This window comes from Thunnus albacares, chromosome 16 (assembly GCF_914725855.1).
Source record: "Thunnus albacares chromosome 16, fThuAlb1.1, whole genome shotgun sequence".
Taxonomy (NCBI): domain Eukaryota; kingdom Metazoa; phylum Chordata; class Actinopteri; order Scombriformes; family Scombridae; genus Thunnus; species Thunnus albacares.
Genome location: NC_058121.1, coordinates 11,608,602 through 11,632,508, shown reverse-complemented (window position 1 = coordinate 11,632,508; position 23,907 = coordinate 11,608,602). Strand labels below are relative to the sequence as shown.

Below are 23,907 nucleotides of genomic sequence, written 5' to 3'. Positions count from 1 at the left end.
CACACACATACACACACACAGTAGATTATTGTACCACACAGCTTTATTTGAGGAAAAATGGGCACAACTATTCACAAAATTATCAATAGACTTGCTTTTTGACATTGAGCAGAAAATGGGACTGAGATGAGGGGAAGGTGATTCAGTTTGAGAGCAAAGGCTTGGACAATAAGTACACAGAGGAGGAAAAAAACAGAACACAGAGGCAATAAAGAGGCAAAAGAAGTGCTTTGAATTTGAGCAGTTTTGATTAGTGGTGGGTGGATTTTGTGTAATTACCACAAGTATTATCAGTAAGAATATGTGTTATTGTGTATTTTTTTAAACTGAGGTTTGAAGAGAAAATGAAAAAAACAAAACAAAACAAAACCCAAGAGACAAAGGAAAATCACTCACTCTGCTACACAGCTCGTCAAAAGTACAGTCTGCGATGGAGCCACAGGTCTTTTCCAGAGTCACATCCCTGCCCAGCACAGTGAGCACCCGAGGACCTGTAACTATGGAAACACACACACACACACACACACACCACAGTATAAATGACCTTCAGTCATATCGTGCAATCTTGTATCATTACATTTACAGTTGAATCACTGCATTAAAAACAAATCCATGAAGGAATGTCCTGCAATGCTTTAGTTAATCATAGACCACAAATATCTACCTCCTCCTCCTTTTAATATTCTGATGTTTACACTTACACAGCAGAAAATGTAAAAGCAAAGCACAAAAAAACTGCAAATACAGCAAAACAAGAAACTGCAACATTCTGAAAACATCTAATACTGCATTTAAAATGCAACTGCAAGTTTTCACAACATTTGAGGCCTTATGTATGTTTATAAAAATGATAATAATAATAATAATAATACACTCTACTTATATAGATAACATAATTTCAGATATTATATTTCAGGTCTTGCTGACAGCCTGTTATAATAATTATTCATGTTATGACATCAACCTGACAGGATATGAGAACTTACACCAACTCTAAACATGAATGGTGAGTTGATTTTAGATGATATGATAAGTCTGTCTGGCAGTTTTGTGGAGAGGATCCATTTCTTTTTGGAAATTTTTGTGAAACATGACACCATACCAGGGTTTTCCATGTCGTTTTAGAGTGGTGGTGGGCTTAAATAAAGACCACCTTCGCTAACATGATAAAAAAAAAAATACTTATAAGAAATAAAACATTTTAATACAAGGATGAAGAGCACAGGTGTTATTTCACATAGCAAATGTCATACATGTGAGTGTAGATACTGTCATCTAAATTGATCACACCATGAAATGCGTCAGGATCTAGGTGGCTTAACATATATGCTAACAGACCATTTACTAAAAGCTCACAACTTTTTATTCCTGTTTTATTACAGCCATTGGATTACAATCACTTAACATGTTGTATGATAAAGAGAAAATTATTTACTGGGGACAAATGCCTCCAAAGGTTCTGCTTTAACTTCCTTACCAGACTTTTGTCTTATAGCCAGGTCCTCAAACAGTGCATCCAAGAAGGCCTCCGCACCAGGTTGCCCTGTACTGCACGACACACACACAAACACGCATGCACACACACAGGCAACGACACGGAGAAGAAATAATAGGATATGAAATTAATAATGCTGAAGTGGCCACATCAAACGGTGGCAGCAAGGAGTGCACGGGAGGGGGGGTACTTAGCTTTTCACTCCATCAGTAAAAAAACAGGATGTTAGACTCTAAACACAAGCATTAGCCTGTGAATGCACGTCAAAATGAGATTGTAAGGTGTGTGCGTTTTGTGTCCATATGTGTGTTTGTGTTTTAACACCGGGTAAAAGGGTGTGATGCACTCTATTTACATACAGTGAAAAGACGAAAGCACTTGAAAGCTCCAATACAGCGATGAGCAACAGCATTGTCATTCATGCTGTGTTTGTCTGCGTGTGTATGTTCACAACAGCGTATATGTAATGAGGAAAATAGAAAACTAGCTTTTAAAGCTCTACCATTTTCTCATATTCTATTGATTCCTCTTTCATTCTTTTCATGTATCTCTCAAGGTAATGTAGGTCTTTATAAATCTCCCAGTCTGCTTCTCCCCATGTATCCATCTGTTTGCCTTCTCTTTCTGTCCTTTAAAAAAAAAAAAAAAAAAAAATCAAACTAGCTGATGTGCACAAACATTTCCTGTGTGTGTGTATGTGTATGTGTGTACTTTGTGGATGGAGGTTAATGTCTACTCTTTACTACACTTCTGCAAAACCTCTGTGCTGAGTTAGACTGTAAACAGAGGAGCAAATGGGACCAATATTAGTGTATATGTGTGTGTGGTGTGCGTGTGTGTGTGTGTTTGTGTCTTACAGGTAGTAGAGTTTCCCTGCTGCAGCCTTGTCCAGCCTCCTGTAGTCAATCCCAGAGTCTAAGCAGATGGTCTGGCAATACTCCTGTACACATGTGCACACAAACAAAACATATAAATACACACATATAGTTGCATAACTGAAAGGTCTGTCAAAGGGCAAACGTAGTACAACAAAGTAGGCCTGTCCTTGTTTAAGAGCAATGATGTAAGGAAATGTTTGTTCTCTAAATTCTGTATTTTTTAATGTGGTGGAAAAGATTTTGTTTATTATTAAACTAAAATTCAGTATACAAGTTGTTGTTGATCTGTGGGTTTCTCTACTTTACTTTAGAGCTGGAAATATGAATCAATTAATCATTTAGTTGACTGACAAAAATGAATCATTTAAGTCATTTTTAAAACATAAATTACAAACGTTCTCCTGGTTCAGCTTCTCACGTGTGAGGGTTTGATGCTTCTTTGTCTTGGGTGATGCTAAACTGAACATTTTTGGGGTTTGGACTGTTTTTTTTTGTGACATTTTCTAGACCAATTAATCGAGAAAATATTCTGTAGATTAATCGATAACGAAAATAATAATTAACTGCAGTTTATTTTACAAAATATGATATTTAGTAAAATGTGATTTAATTTTTTTCTAATGATTAAAGTTTTAAATAATAACTTTTTTTTAGAATATTTTCTCATTTCAAATCTTATTTCGTATTTTCAAAAACTCATAATGTATTTTTTAATTCATATTAATGGTTTTAGGGCACATTAGAAGCTACTGTACTATATTCAGAAAAATAATGAAAATATGAGAAGGAAATACTGAAAATGGACCAGATTGGACACCAAATGATGTAACAGATTAGATTGTTGTCTTGTGAGTCTGTGCTGAGGCTTCTTTGTTTTTGGTACTGTAAACTGAATTCTTGTATTTCTAGATTATATATTATTTTTGATTTTTAGCATTTGACATGCTATGGTATGCACCAACGTTTTTGCTTTACTGTGCCACTCATTTCTCATGTGAAAGGTGGAGGATGAGAGCTTTGTGTCACAGCTTCCTTTCCTCTATAAATAATAAAACGGACAAAGAGCACATAAGGAATGAGTGAACAAATTCAACAACAGGGCAGCTTGATCTATTGTTCTTGCAGCTATTCAAGTGTGTTACAGCAGGGGTGAACTTATAATGCAGAGTTCAAACTTTTGCAGATAGTGTAAAACGTCAACAGGATTCATGTCAGGGAGTACAGCACAAACTATAATCATCATCTCTGCCATTCTATCAAAGAAAAGAAAGGAATTGCATATCATCCCATCCGAGCCATCGCCGGCTGACTGAGTATTCAAAGACAGCTCCAGTAAATTATGAAATCAGTGAATTTCTGCCACTGGCCTCCTTAGGCTGCAGGATAATTAGTAATCATCACAAAGCAAGGGGACGGAAATACTCTATTCTTCTCCGCTGTCAACTTTTTATCTCCGTGTCCGCTCACACAAACGGGGTTCCCACTCTGAGCCAATTGGCTGAATCAGGCTTAATAACAACCTGACAAACTCGCCCTCCCCCACGCACAAAAGGGAGGTGTCATTTCATCAACCTACTGTGACCCCACCAACGGGTAAATAGTCCCTCCAAAATGGGAAAAAAAAAGGAAAAAAAACTTGTCACTATCGCCGCCACATCATTAGAATCTCAGTTTGTCTTTTCTCCTGCCATCGTCTACTCCCTCCCTTTATGAAACATCTCTACCTACAGTAAAGGCGGCTGATGAGTCGCGCTGAGCGTTTTCTTGACGGAGAAGCAAGGTACAAATAAGAGAGAGGAGAGATGGAGGAATGGAAACACAATCAGTGATGATGATTCCATTGGTTATTTATAATCAGATGAGGCTGAGGCCTTGCGGGTCATTACTTGATTATCCATCTTGAGGGGATTGTCAAGTTCTCACTCCTCCAAGATTTCATACGCCTACACATTGTGGTCTTTGTCTTCCTCCCTCCACCACCACCACCGTGCTCCTCTCACAGACTCCTATCCTAGTCACCCTACTTTACAACTTACAGTCTTATTTCCAGCTGTCTTTTTAGCTTATTCTGTATGTCAAGTGCAGAATAACAATCACATCAACTGACTTTGATGCACTCGGCAGAGCGTGAACACCTACTAGCGACACTGTTTTCTTCTGGTGTAGCGCTGGGATCATTAATTGAAATCACTGAAATTAATGGATGATAATTTCGATAAAACATTTGTGGGATAAATCTTTTCAAATATGAGGATTTGCTGCTTTTCTCTGTTTTATATCATTGCATACTTGGAAATCTTTGGCTTTTGGACTGTTGGTCAGACAACACAAACTATCTGAAGACGTCACCTTGAGCTCTGGGTGAAAGATTAATGATTCACCAGGAAAAATAAGCAGATTTATCTCTAATGAAAATGTACCTCTCTATATGTCACTATTACTTACCTTAAGACATTTCTATTAATATTACAAAGCTCTTCAATATGAGACAGCCTCTCTTTCCTTCCACTGCACATGTGTTTGCTTTGACATTTGTACTTCTGTATCTCCAAGAAGACGTTTTCTATCTCTAAGAAGTGCTCAGAAGTGATTATAATAATGTTGAAGTCAAGTCTAGCAATTTGAGTATTGGTTTCATTTTCTAAAATATGAGAATTTGCCACTTTGCTTTGTTTTATGTGAAAATAAACTGAAGATCTTTGAGTTTTGGGGCTGTTGGTCAGGACAAAACAAGCAATTTGAAGACTTTGCCTTGTGCTCTAGGAAATTGTAGAGGGCACTTTTACTATTTTAAACTTACCAATTAATTACAAAAAAAGGAATATAGTTATTAGTTGCAGCTCACATTTTATTTACCCCATGAGTAGTGGCATAATATTAGGTATTTGTACCAATAATTTTGTGCCGGTATTTTGTGTAAAAACTAGTCATAAGTGAAGCTGACTCACAGAAAAGCAGTGCCACTGCAAATTAAAAGTTTCACTACTTGCGCTAATGCATTCACCAACTCACAGACACAAGAGGGGAGGGAGAGACACAAGAGCGAGATGACAGACATGAGAATCAGACTCTCTTTTGAAGAAAGTCATCCAAACACATGTAGCTCCAATCATGTCATTGTCCGAGCTGTCCGCTGCTCTCTCTGGACAGCCGTTTAGCATAAAAACAGAGTGGCTTTTTTTTTCCAGTGGCGGCCTCTACTCCCCTCAGCACCCGCTCCCTTCACGCCATATCTTTCTCTATCCTTTACTCCTCAAAAAGTTGCTTTTGAGTTTTTCAAAGAGCGCGGTGCCATTGAGCTGCAACAAAAGCCAAGGATAGCTGACTATTGGGCCCTGATGAGGTCCACTCCCTCATTACCCAGCAGCAGAAAACATTTGATGCTTTTTTTGTTTGGCCCGGAGAATTGACCAGGCCTCAAAGAAATGCGGGGTGGGAAGGCTGAAAAAGAGACGAAGGGGGGAGAGAAGGGTGGTGGTGGGGGGAGAGAGGGGAGGAGGGGAAAGGTTGTCGTTCATTCAACCATGTGTGTCTTACAGCCTTGTGTGCAGGGACAGAAGAAAAGAGGGAGGCAGGGATAGAGGGGTCGAGAGAGACGGGGAGAAAAGAGAGAAAGCTTAAAACACTGCCTTTATGCTGGCAAGTTCTGGACGACTCTTCTGACATCAAAGTGTTTTCACTAACTGGGGAGCTGCTGTGTGTGTGTGTGTGTGTGTGTGAGTGTGTGTGTGAGTGAGTGAGTGGGGGGTGTATCTGGTGATTTTATTCATTCTTGGGCAGTCGGGGGGGTACGTGACAATGTGAACACCCTAATTACACCTAATGATCTATTCCCTTAAAGTGTGACTGCCTTGGGCCAGCGATGGTTTGTTCTGCAGGGTCGTTCTCACAACCTCCCCCTGCCTCGGCTGCTCTTCCTGGGGAAACATCTTTTGAGTTTGAGGCCCCACCTTTCGTGATCCAGGACCCCACTGGACCCCCCACCCTCAACCCCTCTCGAGCTCCGTTGAGGCCCAAAAATGAACCACTCTGAAACTCAGGGAGGCTGCACTACCTGCACCTGGCCAACGGAGGCTCCACATGTTGGTGGCAGCACACCGAGCCCTAAGCAGCTGAGCGTAATACTCCGGTGATGGCCTCCAGTGATACACCACATTGTGTGACCCTGTTATAAATTTCAGCTAAATTGCTTCTGAAAGTAATTTTTTCAAATCATACTTCATCACATACATTAGTGATTCCCAATAACCAGTAAGATACAGAGTGCAAAGGACTCCAAGCAGTTGTAGTAAAAAGTAAAAGATAGTATATAGTATTAAATTTAAAATCAATTTAAATGAATATGATGGGTGGTGTCAACGAAGGGGTCCTTGAGCTCATGCGACAAGGCTGAGGGAGTACATCGGACAAAAAGGTTTGGGAACCACTGACATATTTTGATAGCTGTTACCAAACAGTTCCTCAATAGTATTTAGATGGAGTCACAAATGTTAATAGCTTTTGATGTAACAAAATTTATGGGCTATTGTGTGATGTTAAGATGATTATCTACATGAAAAAGACCAAATTTGACCAGATATTGACAGGTGAGGTGTTCTACAGACACACCTTTAGTTTCTGTTATCACAGCTTATAAAATTTATGACCCTCTCTCAGTAAAAATCAAGTATAATAAAGACGTTTGCAGTGACAATAAAGCTGAAATTCCCAATTTGGTCACAGAATTAGGTGCACTGGTCTGAGGACTGACTTACTGAGTTAAGGCCAAATTCGGGGAAGCTGCTTTTAACTACTATGTTAAGACTGATTTGTACAAACTTCCAGAAGAGCTGAGAGTTACCTCGACACTTATCTTGATTCCTTTTACATAAAATCTGAAGACATATATGTTTTCTTTTGATTGTGATTGTTTTTAGATCTGCACAATCAGTTCTTTTGCTGATGTATTTTCTTTAGTTTTTCTTGTTATTTTACAATGACATTATTTTCATTTCACATCATTTATTCTGTAGTTTTAGTCTTGATGTCTTATGTAAAGCACTTTAAATTAGCTTTGAAACACAGAGCTGAAACAATGTGATGAATTGCTCAATTAATTCATCATTTGACAGAAAAGTAATCACCAATAAGTTTGATGATTGAATAATCATTTAAGTTCCTTTTTAAGCAAAAAGGCAAGCTTCTCTTCTGAATCTCTTCAAGAGTTGACATGTTCAGGCTGTTTGAATTAGTGAATTGTGATGGACATTTTCACCATTTTCTGCCCCAAATGTTTGATCAATTACTCATGAAAACGGTTAGACTAATCAATAATGAAAACAATCATTAATTACAGCCCTAATAAAATATGATATACAAATAATGTTGCCTCAAAACATGCTGTATTACTCACGTTAAAGTATCTAAATGTGCAATTATTAGTACTGCCCATATCTTTATAAAAAGACTCCCTGAGAATCTGATTCACTTTCCATTTTTTAAAAAAACACTAAGCTGGATTTACATTTTTTGTGATGTTACAAAAGTGAAAAAAGGACAGAACATCAAGAGGTGTGTGGGTTGAAGTGTAAAAAAGGGTTTCAAACATACTGTATGTGCCAGTGACAGTAGAAGTGAGAGTGACGTTTTTGAATTAAAGCTAGGGTAGCTAATGTATTTTTGAATACATCTTGATCACACACATCTGACATCTGCACACCCTTATATTAAAAACACATAAAAATATCTGTTACGCAGATATAAGAATAACGAGCCAAGGTAACTGAATCAATTAAAAATTAGGTGATAAATACGGAGCCGGAATTAATTCCTTGTGTTCAAAAGGAGAAAAATCGACTTATCTTCTATTATTTGTTCAGTTTATTTAGAAGCAAGACACTGATATGAAAGAAGTGAGGTACGCCCTCTAGGGATACAGTGAATGGCACTGCCCTGCCATTAAATGCTCTGGAAGACAATGACAGTCATCAAATATCAACGTCTATTTGATTTGAACTGGCAGGCAGCCGGCTCTTCACAAGCAGTCCTTCTCACCAAGGTCTTCACTGGAGGACCACATCCCTCTCATTCCTCAATTTTTCTTTCTCTATCATCCTGTTTTTATTTATATATTTCTTTTTCTCTCATCATCAACTGCACAGTACATAGCAATTATTAACAATAACGCATACAAAAAAAGGGAAGGAGAGCAGATTAAAAACAGCAGGAAAACCAGAGATACTCAAAGTTGCGTCAGGGTTGTTGTCATGTCCCACCCCCCGCCCCCTCCCACTGCAACATTGTGCACGACTGCAATCGAACAAGCATGGAGAAAATAAAGTCACTATTCTGCTACCAAAATACAGAGACCTGACCTTGGGTGAGTAAAATCCAGTGAGCAGAACAGGATAGTGATAGAATAAAGAGCGGGAATAAAGGGGTAGAGAGAGGATGGGCAATGAAAAGTGGAGTGGAGAGGGAGGACAGTTTGAGAGTGAGAAAGAGTGTCTTCGTTACAATACTGGCAGTGTCCATTAAAAAAGCCCTTAAACCCTGTATTTTACAGAACTTTGCCATGGCTACAAAGAAAAAGAAGCCTAAACAACTGAATAGATTCCCCGATGGAGTCTAGAGCAACACTAAAAAGGACAAGAATTCACAAATGACTGAGTGAATGAAAAACTAGTAAACAGTCAGGGACTTTTAGGTTCAGTGAAGTTGTAGGTTTTCCGTGTTTGGCAACTTTGTGCTTGATCTGATGATTAATTATTTTGCAGAGTAGGGAACCGGAATAATGATTAGGGAGACGGAGTGCTGCGGAAAAGGGGGTCCCAACTAATCAGAAGTCAATAGTTAAATAAAGACGTCAACCCAGGCGGACAGAGGCCGTGGATTAACCTCTTCCACTCTGGCTCAGGTGATAGGGAGGAGAGGTCAGAGGCTATTTTTACTTTTTAACACCCTCATTCACTCCCTCACTCACTATAGAAACACAGTCAGGCACGCACATACAAGAGCGGGCTGCATAAGGGAGGAGGAAACCGCACCGCTGGCCCCTGCAAGCATTAATTCAATCTATTAAGGGTCAGCTAGTTAGCAGCGTGACCCTGCTAAAACACGCTTTAACTTTACAGAACGGGCCACTATAGAGAACCCCTCACACCCCCCAAAAAACCCCAACCCTGAAAACCAGATGGCCTCACAAAGGGGAACATGGGACCCTGAAAGAGAGGAGGTAGCGCAGGGCAGAGAGGGACAACATGCATTCAGGACCTTGATAAGGGTGGATTAGAGAGGGCAAGGGTGCTGCTGGAGGGGGGAGGGGGGGGATGGGGGGAGTGGGTGGGGAGCAGGGTGACTCCAAGGCCTCCACAGTTGTGGAAGTGGCAACTTCTGCGTTTAAGATGAAGTGGAGCTCTGACGACCATGAAACTGTCTGTGACCTGGACACCGCAGAGCATCCTTGTTGCTCATGTAAAAGCAACTGTATCCTTATTTTATTACACTACAGTACACACATTGTGGTTTGTGATGTAATTAGTACATATTACAGGATGACCAATAAAAAAAACAAACAAACAAAAAAAAACAACAACTGGCTAATTATCATTAGAGACTGAACAATAGTGGAGTTTTGGGGCCAATAATGCACACATATTTTTAAGAGGATAAAAGTTAATTGCAGATGTTATACAGCACATAAACTGACACATTATAATAAGAATCCCTCAAATTTGTTTGGCAAAGGGTTTTGACAAAGATAGGTACTAGAGGCTGGTTATTTTACAGTCAAATACAACTGCGTTGAACCTTGTTTATTTGGTGCATTTAGACCAGAAGATCTGCAAGTCCCAGTGGAGGTTAACTAGAGTCACTTGAAGGAAAAGGTAGTCTTTTGAAGTTCACATTTGCTATATCTTTATTCTTTTGTAATGTAGAAAAGTAAAAAAAACCCCACAAACCTTTCTCCTAATGCCTTCCTCAGTGTGCAGGATAAGTAAGGTAAGGCTAACAATAAACTTCTGAATATACCAACTCCAAACAAAAAATCTGCTCACATGTCTACTTCATTCCAGCCCATGCCCTGCAATGAATTAGCAGATTTTTGAAAAATGTACAAACCACATAAATATTATATTGTTCATAATAACCTCAAGAACTTCTTCCTGCATTATTTTCTGTATTTTGTAACATGGTAAGGGATTTATTGGTATATGTACATCCTACACAACTACCTGCAATTACTAAGATGTATAGTAATTATTACACAAGTGTGTTTATATGTTTGAGGTGAGTGGTCTTCTGTTGGTCATTGTTTGTCCCTGCTAATTCTCATTTCTTCTGATGAACAGCGAAAAATTAAAAGTACATTTATGGCCTAATATACCATTTCTGTTTTGAATAAATACCAATAAAAGGTGCAAGAATGCTGCTCTCCTCTGTTGCAAAATGCATGACAACAAATTATTATGCAATTATTTATGATCATGATCACTCCAAACACATCAATGATCATCTGAGATGCAGGCAGGATAATGGTGGTACCTGCTTAAATTGCAAAGTAGATTTTTCGCTAGAAATGCTAACCGCTGTATCGCTCTTCTCCTCTCCCCTCCCCTCCCACCCCCTCCCCCTCCTTACTTTTGAAATGCAAGCAGTCTGGGTCAGTCACTCAGCTCGTCCACCCATCTCCCATTCACATTACCTGTGCTCACCCATGCTCCTTCCATCTCTCCCTACCTTTCTCACTCTGAGTCTTTCACTGTGCCCTGGTATGATCAAAGACAGCTTTGTGACACTGTGTGAGGCATCCGGGAAGCAGAAAACATCAAACCACTACAGAGCAACTTGCAAAAAGACAGACACAGAGACACAGAGGAGCACATGCATGTGTGTGAATGTGTGTGTGTGTGCATGTGTTATAAACAAATGAATAAATTAACAAGACAAGAGAGGGGGATGACTTTGTCTCTACCTTCAGCACGTCGATGAAAGGTAGGAAGGTGTCCCTCTGAAGTCCGTTTTTGTACAGATCTGAAAGAGGAGGGGAGGGCCTATATTAGAGCTGCTGTTTAGCCTCCTAATAATGCCATTCCCCCGCCACAGATTGGCACATAAAGTGGCTATTGATGAACTGAAGGATGGGTGGGGAGGCACGACAAAAGGACTGGGACCAGGGGAGAAAAATGGATTTCTCTACCGGCAGCGGCAGCAACATAAAATTCATTACATTCCCAAACAATGGTGGCGAGAGAAAGGACTGTCGCCTTTTCAGCGCGGACAATGTCCACAGCAGCTCGCTGAATAGAGGTTTCAATTAGCTCGGCTGGAACAAATTACATCTGAAGTAGCATCCCTGATAGACAGATAAAACAGATCAGGATTCACACACAAACACGGACAAAGACACACATACACGTACACACACATGCACACACAGGCTTAAGCTCTCCAGCTGCAAACGCAAACAAATGGTTGTTGTTGATGTTTGGGCTTAAGCTTACTATAGTAGGCCCTGACTCACAAGCAACACTCAGTAACTTCTATACTGTGATGGACTGTGTGCTGTGTGGGAGACGTAACTATCGTCAGTGTTTAAGGACCTTTCATGAAATATGCTTATTTGCTTCTTTTTTCAAGGAGTTAAATGAGAAGATTGATATCACTCTGATGTCTGTATGGTTAATATAAAGTGACTGTGAGCAGCCAGTTAGCCTAGCTTAGCATTACGACTGGAAACGGGGGGGGAAACAGCTAACCTGGCTCTGTCCAAAGATAACAAAATGAATTCTTTATATCTCATTTATTTAAATTCTACAATGTGTAAAAACAACACTCAATGGTTTACTGGGAGTTATGTGTTGGCTGGGAGCAGTGACTTCCTCAAGTCTTGTCATAAAAAGGTGCGCTAGGCTACCAGCATAGACTGGTTACAACACATAGGCTATAAGCCTCCAAAGTGACATTTTTACACTTCGGTTTGTGTATGTACTAAACAAACAATTTATAACCTGTTAATTAAGGAGTAGGCAAATTTTGTTAACTTTGAAAAGAGCCAGGCTAGCTGTTTCCCCCTGTTTCCAGTCTTCGTGCTCTGCTAGGCTAATCAGCTGCTGGTTGTAGCTTCATTATCTGTACAAATATGAGAGTGAACAATCTTTTCATCTAACTTTTGGCAAAAAGGGAAAAACCTCTTTCCCATAACGTCAAATTATTTTGCAGCTTATTTTTTTATTGAGTACAACATTTTCACATTTTTCTTTTCAATATATTCTCAATATGTAGGTTAGGAAAGAACATACTCTTTTTTCCCCTCTCTCAACCATCCTCCCTCACTGCCACAACATTTTGCATCATTTGTCATATCATTATTCAGTGTGTCTGTGTTTAAACGTCTATCCATCTCGTACATCCACCCTGTCCGTCCTTTTCACTTGCAGTTGGATTGTATTAGTACTTTGATAGCTGCAACAGCTCCACTCATGAGTATACCTAGGGTCTTCTTCTATTGCCTTCAGCCAAATGAACCATCGCTCTGTATATTGTGCATTCTGTAATCTCAACACAAGTTATTTTTTTCCATTGTGTAAATTCCTTTAATTGCTGATTGACACTTGTCATAGGGTGGAGGTTCCTTCTTGGGCCAGTTCAGTGCTGTTGCTTTTTTGCAGCTGCCAGTATGTGCAATGAATATGCCTTTTCCCCCAATCCCCAATTTTTTTCTGGAAAAACCCCAAGAATGGCTGTCAATGTGTCCCTTCGGAGCTGGAAACCAAATACTTTGTCTAGTAAGTCAAACACTTCACCCCAAAACTTTACTTTAAGACAAGCATAGGGTGTAATGTATGTTTTGAAAAGTTTTCTGCACACACCTGGAATCAGCTACAGTATATTTTGTTTTATATGTATAAAATTAATCAATCAAATCAATTAATAAAAAAACTTCTTACTTAAATGTATCTATGACGATCAAAATAAGCTTGAGTCCATTAACGTAAACTGCATTTGAGATGCAATGCACTGAGGGCATTCTACTCCAGAAAGACACCATTTATCCCCTGAACCCTCCTCACCCTCATTAAACTCCATTAGTATATAAAAACAACAACAACAAAACGCTACTTTAGCTATTCTAGCTAAAACCTATCTCTAAATTCCCCCTACAAACACATCTAGGGCCTTTTGATACTGGCATCTCCACATCAATAAAGATTGAAAATCTATGCCTTTCATGTCCAGTTGTCTCTTATGGCTTTCAGTATTCCATTAACCATGTAATTAATACCAAGTAGGCTCTCTATCAAGTTTGCATCAGTTTGGTGCTTTGTTCTTAATAGCTAGCAAATATCAGAGACGCGCATCTTTGTCTACGAGAGCCATCTTGCTGCCATCCACTTCGTACCCACTCAAGGCTTTGAGACATCAACATCTTCCCTGAGAAACAAAGACGTCAGATAGGACATCTCCACCTTGATCACTGTCTTGCTCATTCTTTCTCCAGCCTTGCTCCGCTGGCAGTAAGTGCAACATCAAAGCCTGTTTAAAGGCTGCGTCATGTCTCATAGGTCAGAGATGCATCAAATGTCGCCCGCCTTTTCTTCTTGTTAATTGCTGTGAACCGGAAGTAGCTGGTGCTGTCCTGTGAAGCTTAATCAATTTTTGCTGAAGCCATGTCAGCAAATGATGTAGATGTATTTAAAGTAACTGACTAATGTGTTTATGTCGCTCTGGTTCAGGTGGAGGAAAAACAAACACATTTTAGGAATATTACTTGTCATTTTAGCTGAATGGCAGAGGGTGTACTGTTTGCTCTGGACCTTCGGGGCAAAGGCCTTTTTGAACTTAAGAATGATGGCAGCAGGTTTTCTTTTGCCGTGCTTTTTTCTATACAAGTTAGAATTCTTGCACATGAACAATAATGGTAAAAGCTGACAATTCTTGACAACAGTTAGCTATTTTGAGATTAAACAAATGGTGCAGTGCAGAACAGTGACACTGATAACATGTTGCACAACTCTTCTCCAACATACTATACCTATATGCTTTATTCCATCCCTAAAATTATACTATGATTTATAAGTCAGATGATTAACAAACACACTGTAAGCCCAGAAACTTGAAACAGCCTCAATATTACCCTGATGAAGGCAAGACAGAAGAAAATGTCATGGTATGTTGGAGAAGTGTTGGGCGACATAGTTAATTTTATGATTAGTTAAATGGTTGATGAATGAATCAGAAGGATTATGTACTTTCTTTTTTACTTCGTGGCACCATTGGAAAAAATATGCTGAAGCTAAACTTCCTTCCTCTTATATAAAAGCACTTAATTTTTTCACCTTCATTATAGCTGAATATGGCTGTTGGTATACTAGAAACTGTACCTCTAAAGTGTGAATAGTAATGTTTCCAGCTGTTCTGATGCCATCTGCTCATTTTCTTCAAATTTTTCTGCCTTTTTTAATGATTTCTTGACATACAAATCCTGCCTTTAATCCTTGTACAGTAAAAGTTATTCAAAGAGAAACTTCCCACAGTTTTAGAAAACAACTGACAAGTTGTTTTCGAGGATGATATGCTTCTAAAATGTTCTTTGTGTTTTTAAGAGCCATAGTAAGAAAACCTATAGTCAAATACTGCACATGTTGTGGTATAACATTTTGATCTGTACCATTATGTGTTTATGCAATAATAGTAGCGTTACATATTTGACGTTGTGGTATTTGTAATGTTATTGAGTCGCACTACTACTTTTATAGTCAGTGGCTCTCAGTTGGATTTATGGGGTGGAGGAAGAAAGAGAAGTTTTTTTTTTGTCAAAGGCAGACAAATAGGTTGCTAACGTGTAACTTCATGTTTTTATAGTGAGGCTTTAAAATAGAGTAATTGGTTTCTGAAGATGTATTATGTATAATTTGGGAAAAACAGAAAACTCTGCTTATTCCAATGGCTGCAGACTTAAAATTAAACATCTCACATGTACCAAGCTGTGTGTTTAGTAAAATATAGTTGAGCAATGATTAGAAGCAAATACAAAGGGACGATATGTATGTGCTCAGATACTTGTCTTACCGTCAGGGGGTCTGTTGGATGTGGCCACCACCACCACTCCAGTCTTGAACAGCGTCTCAAAAAGCTGCTTCAGGATCATGGCATCAGCAATGTCGGTCACCTGACAGAACAAGGACCAGAGAAGAAGAAGAAGAGACACATTCATGTACTGTATAATTTACCTTTTACTTGCCACACCGCATGTGTGTGTCTGAGGTCAAACCATGCCATCAACACTTCATGTTGATTAGCGTCATTCAGGTGTGCTCATTCAATCCTTTGTGTCTGGTCATGGCCATTCGCACTTGCATGCATCTGTGTGCACATACACACACCTGAACCACTTGAACTGACTGCAAATGGTCACGAAGCGGCTTTCTGCTGAGGACAAGTAGCCGAGACAAGGCAGCGGACCCAAGCTAATCAAGTGTGCGGACGTGAGAATGACTAAACGCCAGCGAGAAAACAAGAGGAAGAAAGGAATAATGAAAACGGAGCAATGTGAATCCAGACTGGGGTCATGATGGCAGACAAAGCTTCAATCCAAGATGGCCATATAAAGGCATATAAAGGTGCGCGCATGTTCTATGAACTAAACACAAGGCTACCAGGTTGTAATACATAAATACAAATTCAACAGTCTGCTGCCTTTTTCATCTGCATCATTTCCATGAGTCTACAATAAACAAAGGTCGATGACAACGCTGAAGCAAGGACGTTTATGAGTCGCTTGCTGTTAAATGAAGAGCTCTGACCTTTCTATTAGTAATGCAGAGCTCTCACTTTTGTTCTTATTCTCTCATCTCTCCCTCTCTTTCAACTCTGTTGTTCTTTTGAACAACCATGAAGGGAGAAATCATGTTACCCTGTAAGGCACAGTAGTCAAAGCAGCATGTAGGCTATACAACATCCTTCATTACTCATGACTAATATTATATATTATAAAAGAAACAGACTGATTTCAGGCCTCTCTTGTTGCTTTAAGTTGTCTGTCTCATGCCAATTGTCATTTATATTCAATAAAAGATATAAATGTAATTAGGTTTTCTCTCAAAAATCAACTTCATCACCCTGGTGAAAAGAAAGAATCACATTTTGGGGAGACACATTATTTTCCATTACATCATCCACATTTTAAATAAATTGAGAGACTTTTCTCTGATTTAAAAGAAAGGACAAGTCACATTTTAGAATGAAACCTTTTTAAGAATTAGGATGTCTTGAATAAAAAGGAAGACTTTGCAGTCATGTATCTGTCCCGCCCCCTCCTCTCACTCCCTCTTGCCTACTTTCCTGTATATAACAGGCACTTGTGATGGCCATACCCACAGCATATGCCTCCTTTCATACTCTGGAGAGTCTTCCGCTTTTGCATATTAGCCTCACTGCCCTTGCCAATACTTGATTAACATTTGTGTTAAAGCCTTGATTTTGCTAAGGAGAGGTGGCTAGGGGCATCAAATTAGTGTGTGAGAGAGTGTGTGTGTGTGTGTGTGTGATTGTGTGTGTGTGTAATGAGAATCAACAGAAAGCCAAGGCTCTGTGTCTCTCTGAAGGGGCCCCCATTTCCTCCGACCGCAGGATTTTATTTTCATTTCAAAAGAATCATTTAAAAATGACCTTTTATACAACCTGGATTTGTTTATTCATGTGCCCTCAACATGGGCATAGTATGAGGGGCAATATTGATTGCTGAATGAGTAGGGGGAGAGGGAAAGAGAATGGGTACCCACAGAATGAGGAAGGTGGAGGGGACTGATGTAGCACTTGTGGAACACAAAAATAATGGTGCAATCTCCGTCAGCCAATGCCGATATTTAAATGAGCATCCAATTACTCAAGCGGCTGTCAGTTTACAGCGAGGCACACGGTTGCCAAATTAAACCTCTTTTGATGTTACACCTCTTTATGTACACAACCTATGAGCAATTTCACAGAGGCTGCACAGTGACTGAGGCCCTGAGACAATGACACTCGAGCGTTTTCTTCTCACTCTTCTTCTTCCCTTCTCACTCTCTTCCCATCTTTCCATCTCGGACCTCTCAATGGCGAGTATTCATTAGGGGAGCCGGGTGGGGGCCGTAAAAGGAGGGAGGGGGGCTACAAATTACTGATAATGGCACGGCGCTAATGAAGAGAATGGAGAAATGTCATTAGCATTTAAGAGGATAAGATCCATCTGACCCGCCGCCGCCAGTCGCTTTCTAGCTCCACTCACTTAAGGAAGCAGGAGAGTGCGACTGATACCCAGAGCCTCATTTGCATGGCTGAGTGGAGGAGGATGCTGATTGGTATAGACCCCCCCCACCACCACCACCACCGCCGCCACCTCCAACTCTCACAACCTCACAACCTCTTGTTTATGCATCACAAACAACGCGCACATGTCTGCTTGTTTCCCCTCCATTCACCGGTAGCAACAGTCGACAAGCGAAAACAGCAAAGCTGGCGACGGCAAACAAAACAAATCAATGAGAATGCACAAACAGCTCCGCAGTTTAAAATGTGAAAGACAGGCGGATGAAAGGAGCAGCTCTTGATCCTCGCAGATGCACAGAGAGTGATTAGAGGGAGCAACCGCACCTTCTGTGACCTTTGACCTGCTGGCATTAACTGTAATGATATCAGTAAGAAGAGCAACATTGTGCCACTAACAGATGTGTTCAGTTGGTTAATGATAAAGACAGAAGCTGCAGTGAATGACTAACTAGCTTACAGTTAATAGAGAGTGCTTCAGTTCTCTCCTCTTACACCAAGAGGTAAAATAAAGAGACTTTCTGCAGCACTAATGGCTGGAGGTGCCTTTTATTTGTGTATATCCAGTGTACAGTTTGGGTGAATTGGTTGTATTGGTTTGATAGCCAAATAATAACTCTGAGTGCATAAAAAGTAACAGAAGCAGATCACTAGGATCACAAAGTAAAGAAATGTTATATGTTGAAGATACATGTGAGATTTTATAATTTTACTACTACTTGAAAACTACACACTATAGTGTTTGAGTGCTGTTGGAAGTCATTGGACACTTCTGCTATATTTAAAATGGCCGCTAGGTGTCCCCAGTCCTGTTTTTGTTGGGATGTCAAGATCATCCCGATGCCCACACAGGAAAGACACCGACTGTGATAAAACACCAATACTGAACACAGATCAGATCGAACACTTAACACTTAACTCAGAACACAGCGTTTAAAACTATTTTTTAAAACTTTCTGGCCTAGAAGGAAAGAAATGTCAAAAAAAAAAAACCTGTAAAATATCACTTTGTTTCCTTCTTCACACATTTCAGGGTCTCTTTTCTGTGAGTTAGTGTTTATGCCAAAGTCTCCTATCTTGTGGTTTTCAACTGACACTGGCTTTGTGTTTGATCCTAATATGTACAATAACATATTTCTGGTTTGCTTGCTATGGCCTCTTCATTCTGAATATGTTATAACCTACACATTTTTAAAAATATACGCAAAATTGTTTAAATAATTTCTAATTATCTGTCTCTTGTCCTACTTTGACTGTCAAATTGATTTCACTGTTGTGTAAAATCTGTTTTGTTTGGCACAATGTTCAATATAATCACAAGTTGTAAATATGTACATTGTACCACATCCTGGCCTTTCAATCATCTTTTTTCTTTATGTAAAGTTGTTTAAATTCATAAAATGCCCTTTAAGAACAGACATACTTTATACAGTAAGATCACAAATTATCTATTTAATATATCTGTGGTGCACTTTGAGGACTGTATGGGTATTTATTTTATCCCAGCTAATAGGTATTTCTTTACAATCAAAAACCTGAATATCAGCATTGCATTACATATAGTTGTACTAGCAGTATATTTACTAATATCACATGTTATTTAGCACTAGTGTCAGAGTAAAACTGTTTTAAGCAAATTTACGCATTTGACATAAAGAAAAACAACACAATTTTTATTGTCTTGTTTGCTACTTGCAGCTAATTTTCAAGCAGATTTTAAGAACAGACAAACAGACACACACATAGAGTCGCTCACCTGAAACTCGTCAAAACACAAGAGGCAGGTTTCATTGCTGATCTCCATGGCAACCGGTGATATGGGGTCATAGGTGAACATTTTCCCTAGCCTTCGTTTTGGCAGGCTTTGTTTCCTCCGGTGGATCCCTTGAAGCAGTACACAAACGTCAGGCACATCTTAAAGCACACCTGCATCAGCAACACAAACCCACTGACAATACTGAATAAAGCAGTAATTTCACCTGTATGCATAATGGTAGACAATTAACAGGAGGGCTTCAGGACAAACAGAGAGATAAATATAGGATCTCTGGAATACGAGGAGTCAGAAAACTTCCACAAAGTCACACATGCCAACCTTCTGTAGTTACTGATGTGCAGTGGGAGGAGAATACTAACTTTTGTGGATGTCCAACATGAAGCCATTGAAGTGGACTCTCTTTTTACGGGTGTTTTCCACCTGGGAGTAAAATATATCCATGAGCATGGTCTTCCCTGTGCCTGATAGAGATAGAGATTATTTATTATAATATTATATTCTGTTCACTTCTCAGGGATGTTTTAGAGATTTAGCACCATATTTATGTGTGAACTTACCGACATTTCCGTAGATATAGAAGCCTTTGGGTGGTGGTGGTGGTGGAGGGGGAGCAGGTTCCTCCTTTTGAGGGGAAAAAGGGAAAAATTAGGAAATGACTGTAAGATGTGTGTAAATCTCAAATCTTTTAACAGCTGTTTGTCATCCTAAACAATATGATAATGATAATGATAATAAAATGCACCACAGTTAATCATAAAAACAGGATTTTCTAAAAGCATGCATAGATTAATTCCTTATTAAAAAGCACAAGAGCTAAATGGTGACCTAAATAAACTTCATTATATACATTACCATATAAGACTGAATCATCGCTTAATAAACAAAGTATGCTGAGGCATTAAGCCACCACTACAGTGTGTGGTTTCACATTCTCCAGACTAGCCCACTGCAGGGGAGGAAGACAAAGGGGATCTAATCAACAAGACAAGCCAGGGTTCCCACGAAAGAAAAGCATCATCAGAGGAACAATGGGGGGATTTGTCAGACAAAACGGAGAGGACTGGATGAGGCTCCATACGAGATGGAGTGGACTTGTCTGTGCAGCCTGTTTAGCGCTGCTAATTGTGATACGGTACTGTTGCATTGAGGTGCTGCTGGAAGTCATTGTGCTGCCTGCCTCCGATCATCAAAAGGTCCCCTTGCTTTAAAAAAAAAAAAAAAAAAAAAAAAAAAAGTCTTCTGTGTGACCAAGCTGAGAATATCGAGTAAAGCCAAATATCTCTAAAGAGGGCCCAAGCTATGTGAACGCATCAGTTTAAACATGACATGTAATGCTAGCTTGGGGCATATGTGAGTATGAGGGGGCAAATTATAGATATTTTAATAAGATTGTGGTTGAGGATTGTCCATCTCTGTAACCGGGCAATGTCAAATAGCTTTGGAATTAACTCAGCACTAAACAGAAAGGATTGCCCTCTTAAAATTTAATTTAGTGACTATTTCATGGCGACAGTACTCCCTGTCCACTGCACAAGGAGCACTTGACTCTGATAAAAGCAGACAATGGCCGATTGAAAACTAAATGAAAAAACAAACTTGTTACCCATCCTCTCTCTCTGCACCCTCTTCCCGCTCCTCCCCTCCTCCTCCTCCTCCTCCTCCTCCTCCTCCTCTACCCCCTCCATCCCTGCCTGTCTTGCACTGGAGTGAAATCCTGGAAGAGCAACAAGCCTTTCCTGTCTGCTCTGGCATAACAGTGTATGACTTCTCCCTGACTTCCCAAGCTGCCCCCTGGCATGGTGGGGTAATTGTCAGCGGTGGCTGGTAGCCATTCTGCCACGGCAGAGTGGAGAAGGACAAGGCTGTTCCTCAGGCACTCTGTCTAGCTGAGCTCCGTGGCCTTGTCTCACCTCCTGGTGGAGGACGTAGACTGGCACATGAGTGGAAAGTTCACAAGCAGGACATTGCCACTTTGGCTTTTAAATGACTTCAGTAAAACTGCTTTTGAACATGTTTATCGACAACCAAAAGATGTCATGTCTCTCACTAACGAGGTTAATGGAATGACTGTGGGAGTCTAAGTTAGGTTTAACTGGTGCAACTGTTCTGCTGGAGACCTACAGCATACAGGAGGACTCTATGATGCAGGTCTGACTTGAAGAGGGTGGCTCCCACCAAACAATGGCCCATTGTTAGTCGACCATCCGCAAAACCACGCCACATTGGGTCAATATTAAGTCAAGTGTACTCTCCTCACAGACTTGGTCAGTTAGTGAGGACAATGGCGGCACTTTCACAGAGAGAACAGACACCGAAAGGACAGTGGTATGACCTGATTCAAACCAGAATAATTGCATAAGTACTCCAGTCAGTGTGTATGTGTATGTGAGAGACAGAGCAAGAAATAGGTGCAAAAGAAGAGGAGGGGGGGGGTTGGCGGTGTTGATAGCCTAACACCAAAGTATTTGTCAGAGTCCCGAATCAAAAGCAAAAAGGACAAGAATGGCCCAGACAATGGGGATCCCCTCATTACTGCATGGGGACGGTGAGAGAGTGAGAGGGGTGCCGGGACGGGCACAGCGGGAGGTCTGCCCTGCTGCCTTCCAAAATCTCTGCCTAACCCTATGTGTCTGTGCCAGCCAACCAACAAAAAAAAAAAAACTCCCACCACCAAATACTAGACAGTCAGCTCCCCTGACCTAAAAACAACAACAGCCCCCTACATTACGCTGTTCCAAAACTCACATCATGCACAATACACTTCCCAGACCCCTACCCTCCCTTTGACCTGAGCCCCACGGCCACTATCGGTGATACAACTGGAGTACAGTGCAGCGGACTCTGTCAAGTCCCCCCATATGTTGGACGTCAATGGGGCTTTATAACAGAATGGGAGTCCAGATGCCGCACTGTAAAAGGCTTTAAACTAGTCCATGCTGACATGCAAATCCTGAGCTGTATGCAAAATGACTCCCTAGTTTCTACCAAGTGAACTATATTCACTTTTCACCATTTTATTTGAATGTAAGAATTCTCTGAAATGAATGAACTTATTTTTAGTTCCCTGTATAGTGACCTCAAGAATTCCCACTGTGCAAAGAAGAAAAAATGAACTTTTTGCTTAAAATCTAAACAATACAGAACTACCCCTATCAGTTTTGATGCAAAATGATGAAAAATAAGAAAATCTCAACATAATACTAAATTACACACTTAACACTACAGCGTTAAGTAAGTTTTGACTTACTTCTGTTGAGAATAGTGAATGAATGATTTATGGACTGATTTTAGATATAAAAGTAATCTTTGGAAATACTCAAGGTCCACTCACAAGTTTTTATTATTGAGCTTTCAAGTAGAGCTGCAACAATTAGTCGATTCATTGATTAGTCTATTGACAGAACAATAACGGCCAACTATCGATTAATCGTTCGAGTCATTTAAAAGATATATAATCCAAAAATTCTCTTGTTCTAGCTTCATAAATGTGAATATTTTCTGGTTTCTTTAGTCCTCTATGATAGTAAACTGAATATCTTTGGGTTGTGGACTGTTGATTGAGATAAAACAAGACACATGATGCTGCATCTTTGTCAAACAGTAATAGATATTTTTCACCATTTTATAGACCAAATGACTGATTGATCAAGAGTATAACTAACAGATTAAATCAATAATAATGAAACTAATCAGTTCATCATCAGCCCCACTTTCAAGCGTATTACATGCTCTTCATCAGTGGTTGGAGTTTGCTGTTTGCTTTAATCTGCTGACATACATACTCAGTATCAGCAGTTATGACGTTATAATTTCAACCATGAGACTCATGTTTTTTTTTAAGTCATGACAGCAAATTAGGTTGTTCCTCAACAGACCCATCTGCAGGAAAACTGAGTGAATTCAACCCACACTTGAAAGCTCCACATAAAGCTAGTGAGTGGACTTTTAGCGGTATTGTTTTGTCAAAGCACTAGTCTTGAATAGTCTTGTAGTCTTCTCTTCATTGTCGTAGTCTACAAATTGAGCAAGCAAATATTCTCTCTCTTACATGGACTGTTATTGAGCAGTGAAAGAGGTGGATGTTAATAGAAATGGCTCAATGAGAGAGTCATCCGGGGTTTCTGTTTTGTGTTTTGTAACACATGATGCATTAAGAGAGAAGTCATACGCCGGGCAGAAAGGAAGGGTTTGTTGCTCTTGAAGGGTTGGAGAGTGCATCTGTCATCCTGCTACATGTAGACAATGAAATGCAGCTGAACCAATGTCAAGCAATTGCTAGTTTTATGCCTATTTGAAGGTCAGTGATGTGCTCTTGATCATCTGTCTTTAAGTTTTTTGGCAACCAGTCACATATCAAAAAAATCAATAAAGAATAATCTAACTCAAGTGGATTATCACAAACATTCTTTACATACTTAATTTACCTCAAAAACTTTGATATAATCCTGCTAAGTAAGAATTGTGGCATGGGT

At 39.8% G+C, this 23,907-nt stretch overlaps 1 protein-coding gene across 1 annotated transcript in view; it reads right to left on the bottom strand.

The window, feature by feature from the left end:
* afg1lb (AFG1 like ATPase b) overlaps positions 1-23,907 on the bottom strand; it is a 29,409-nt gene that overhangs the window by 3,998 nt on the left and 1,504 nt on the right. The window contains exons 3-10 of the mRNA XM_044377365.1: positions 19,993-20,056; positions 19,795-19,896; positions 19,415-19,542; positions 15,424-15,523; positions 11,327-11,385; positions 2,353-2,435; positions 1,478-1,548; positions 397-497 (exon numbers count right to left, since the gene is read on the bottom strand). Of these exons, the coding sequence (XP_044233300.1) occupies positions 397-497; positions 1,478-1,548; positions 2,353-2,435; positions 11,327-11,385; positions 15,424-15,523; positions 19,415-19,542; positions 19,795-19,896; positions 19,993-20,056 (708 nt within the window). The remainder of the gene's footprint in view (positions 1-396; positions 498-1,477; positions 1,549-2,352; positions 2,436-11,326; positions 11,386-15,423; positions 15,524-19,414; positions 19,543-19,794; positions 19,897-19,992; positions 20,057-23,907) is intronic.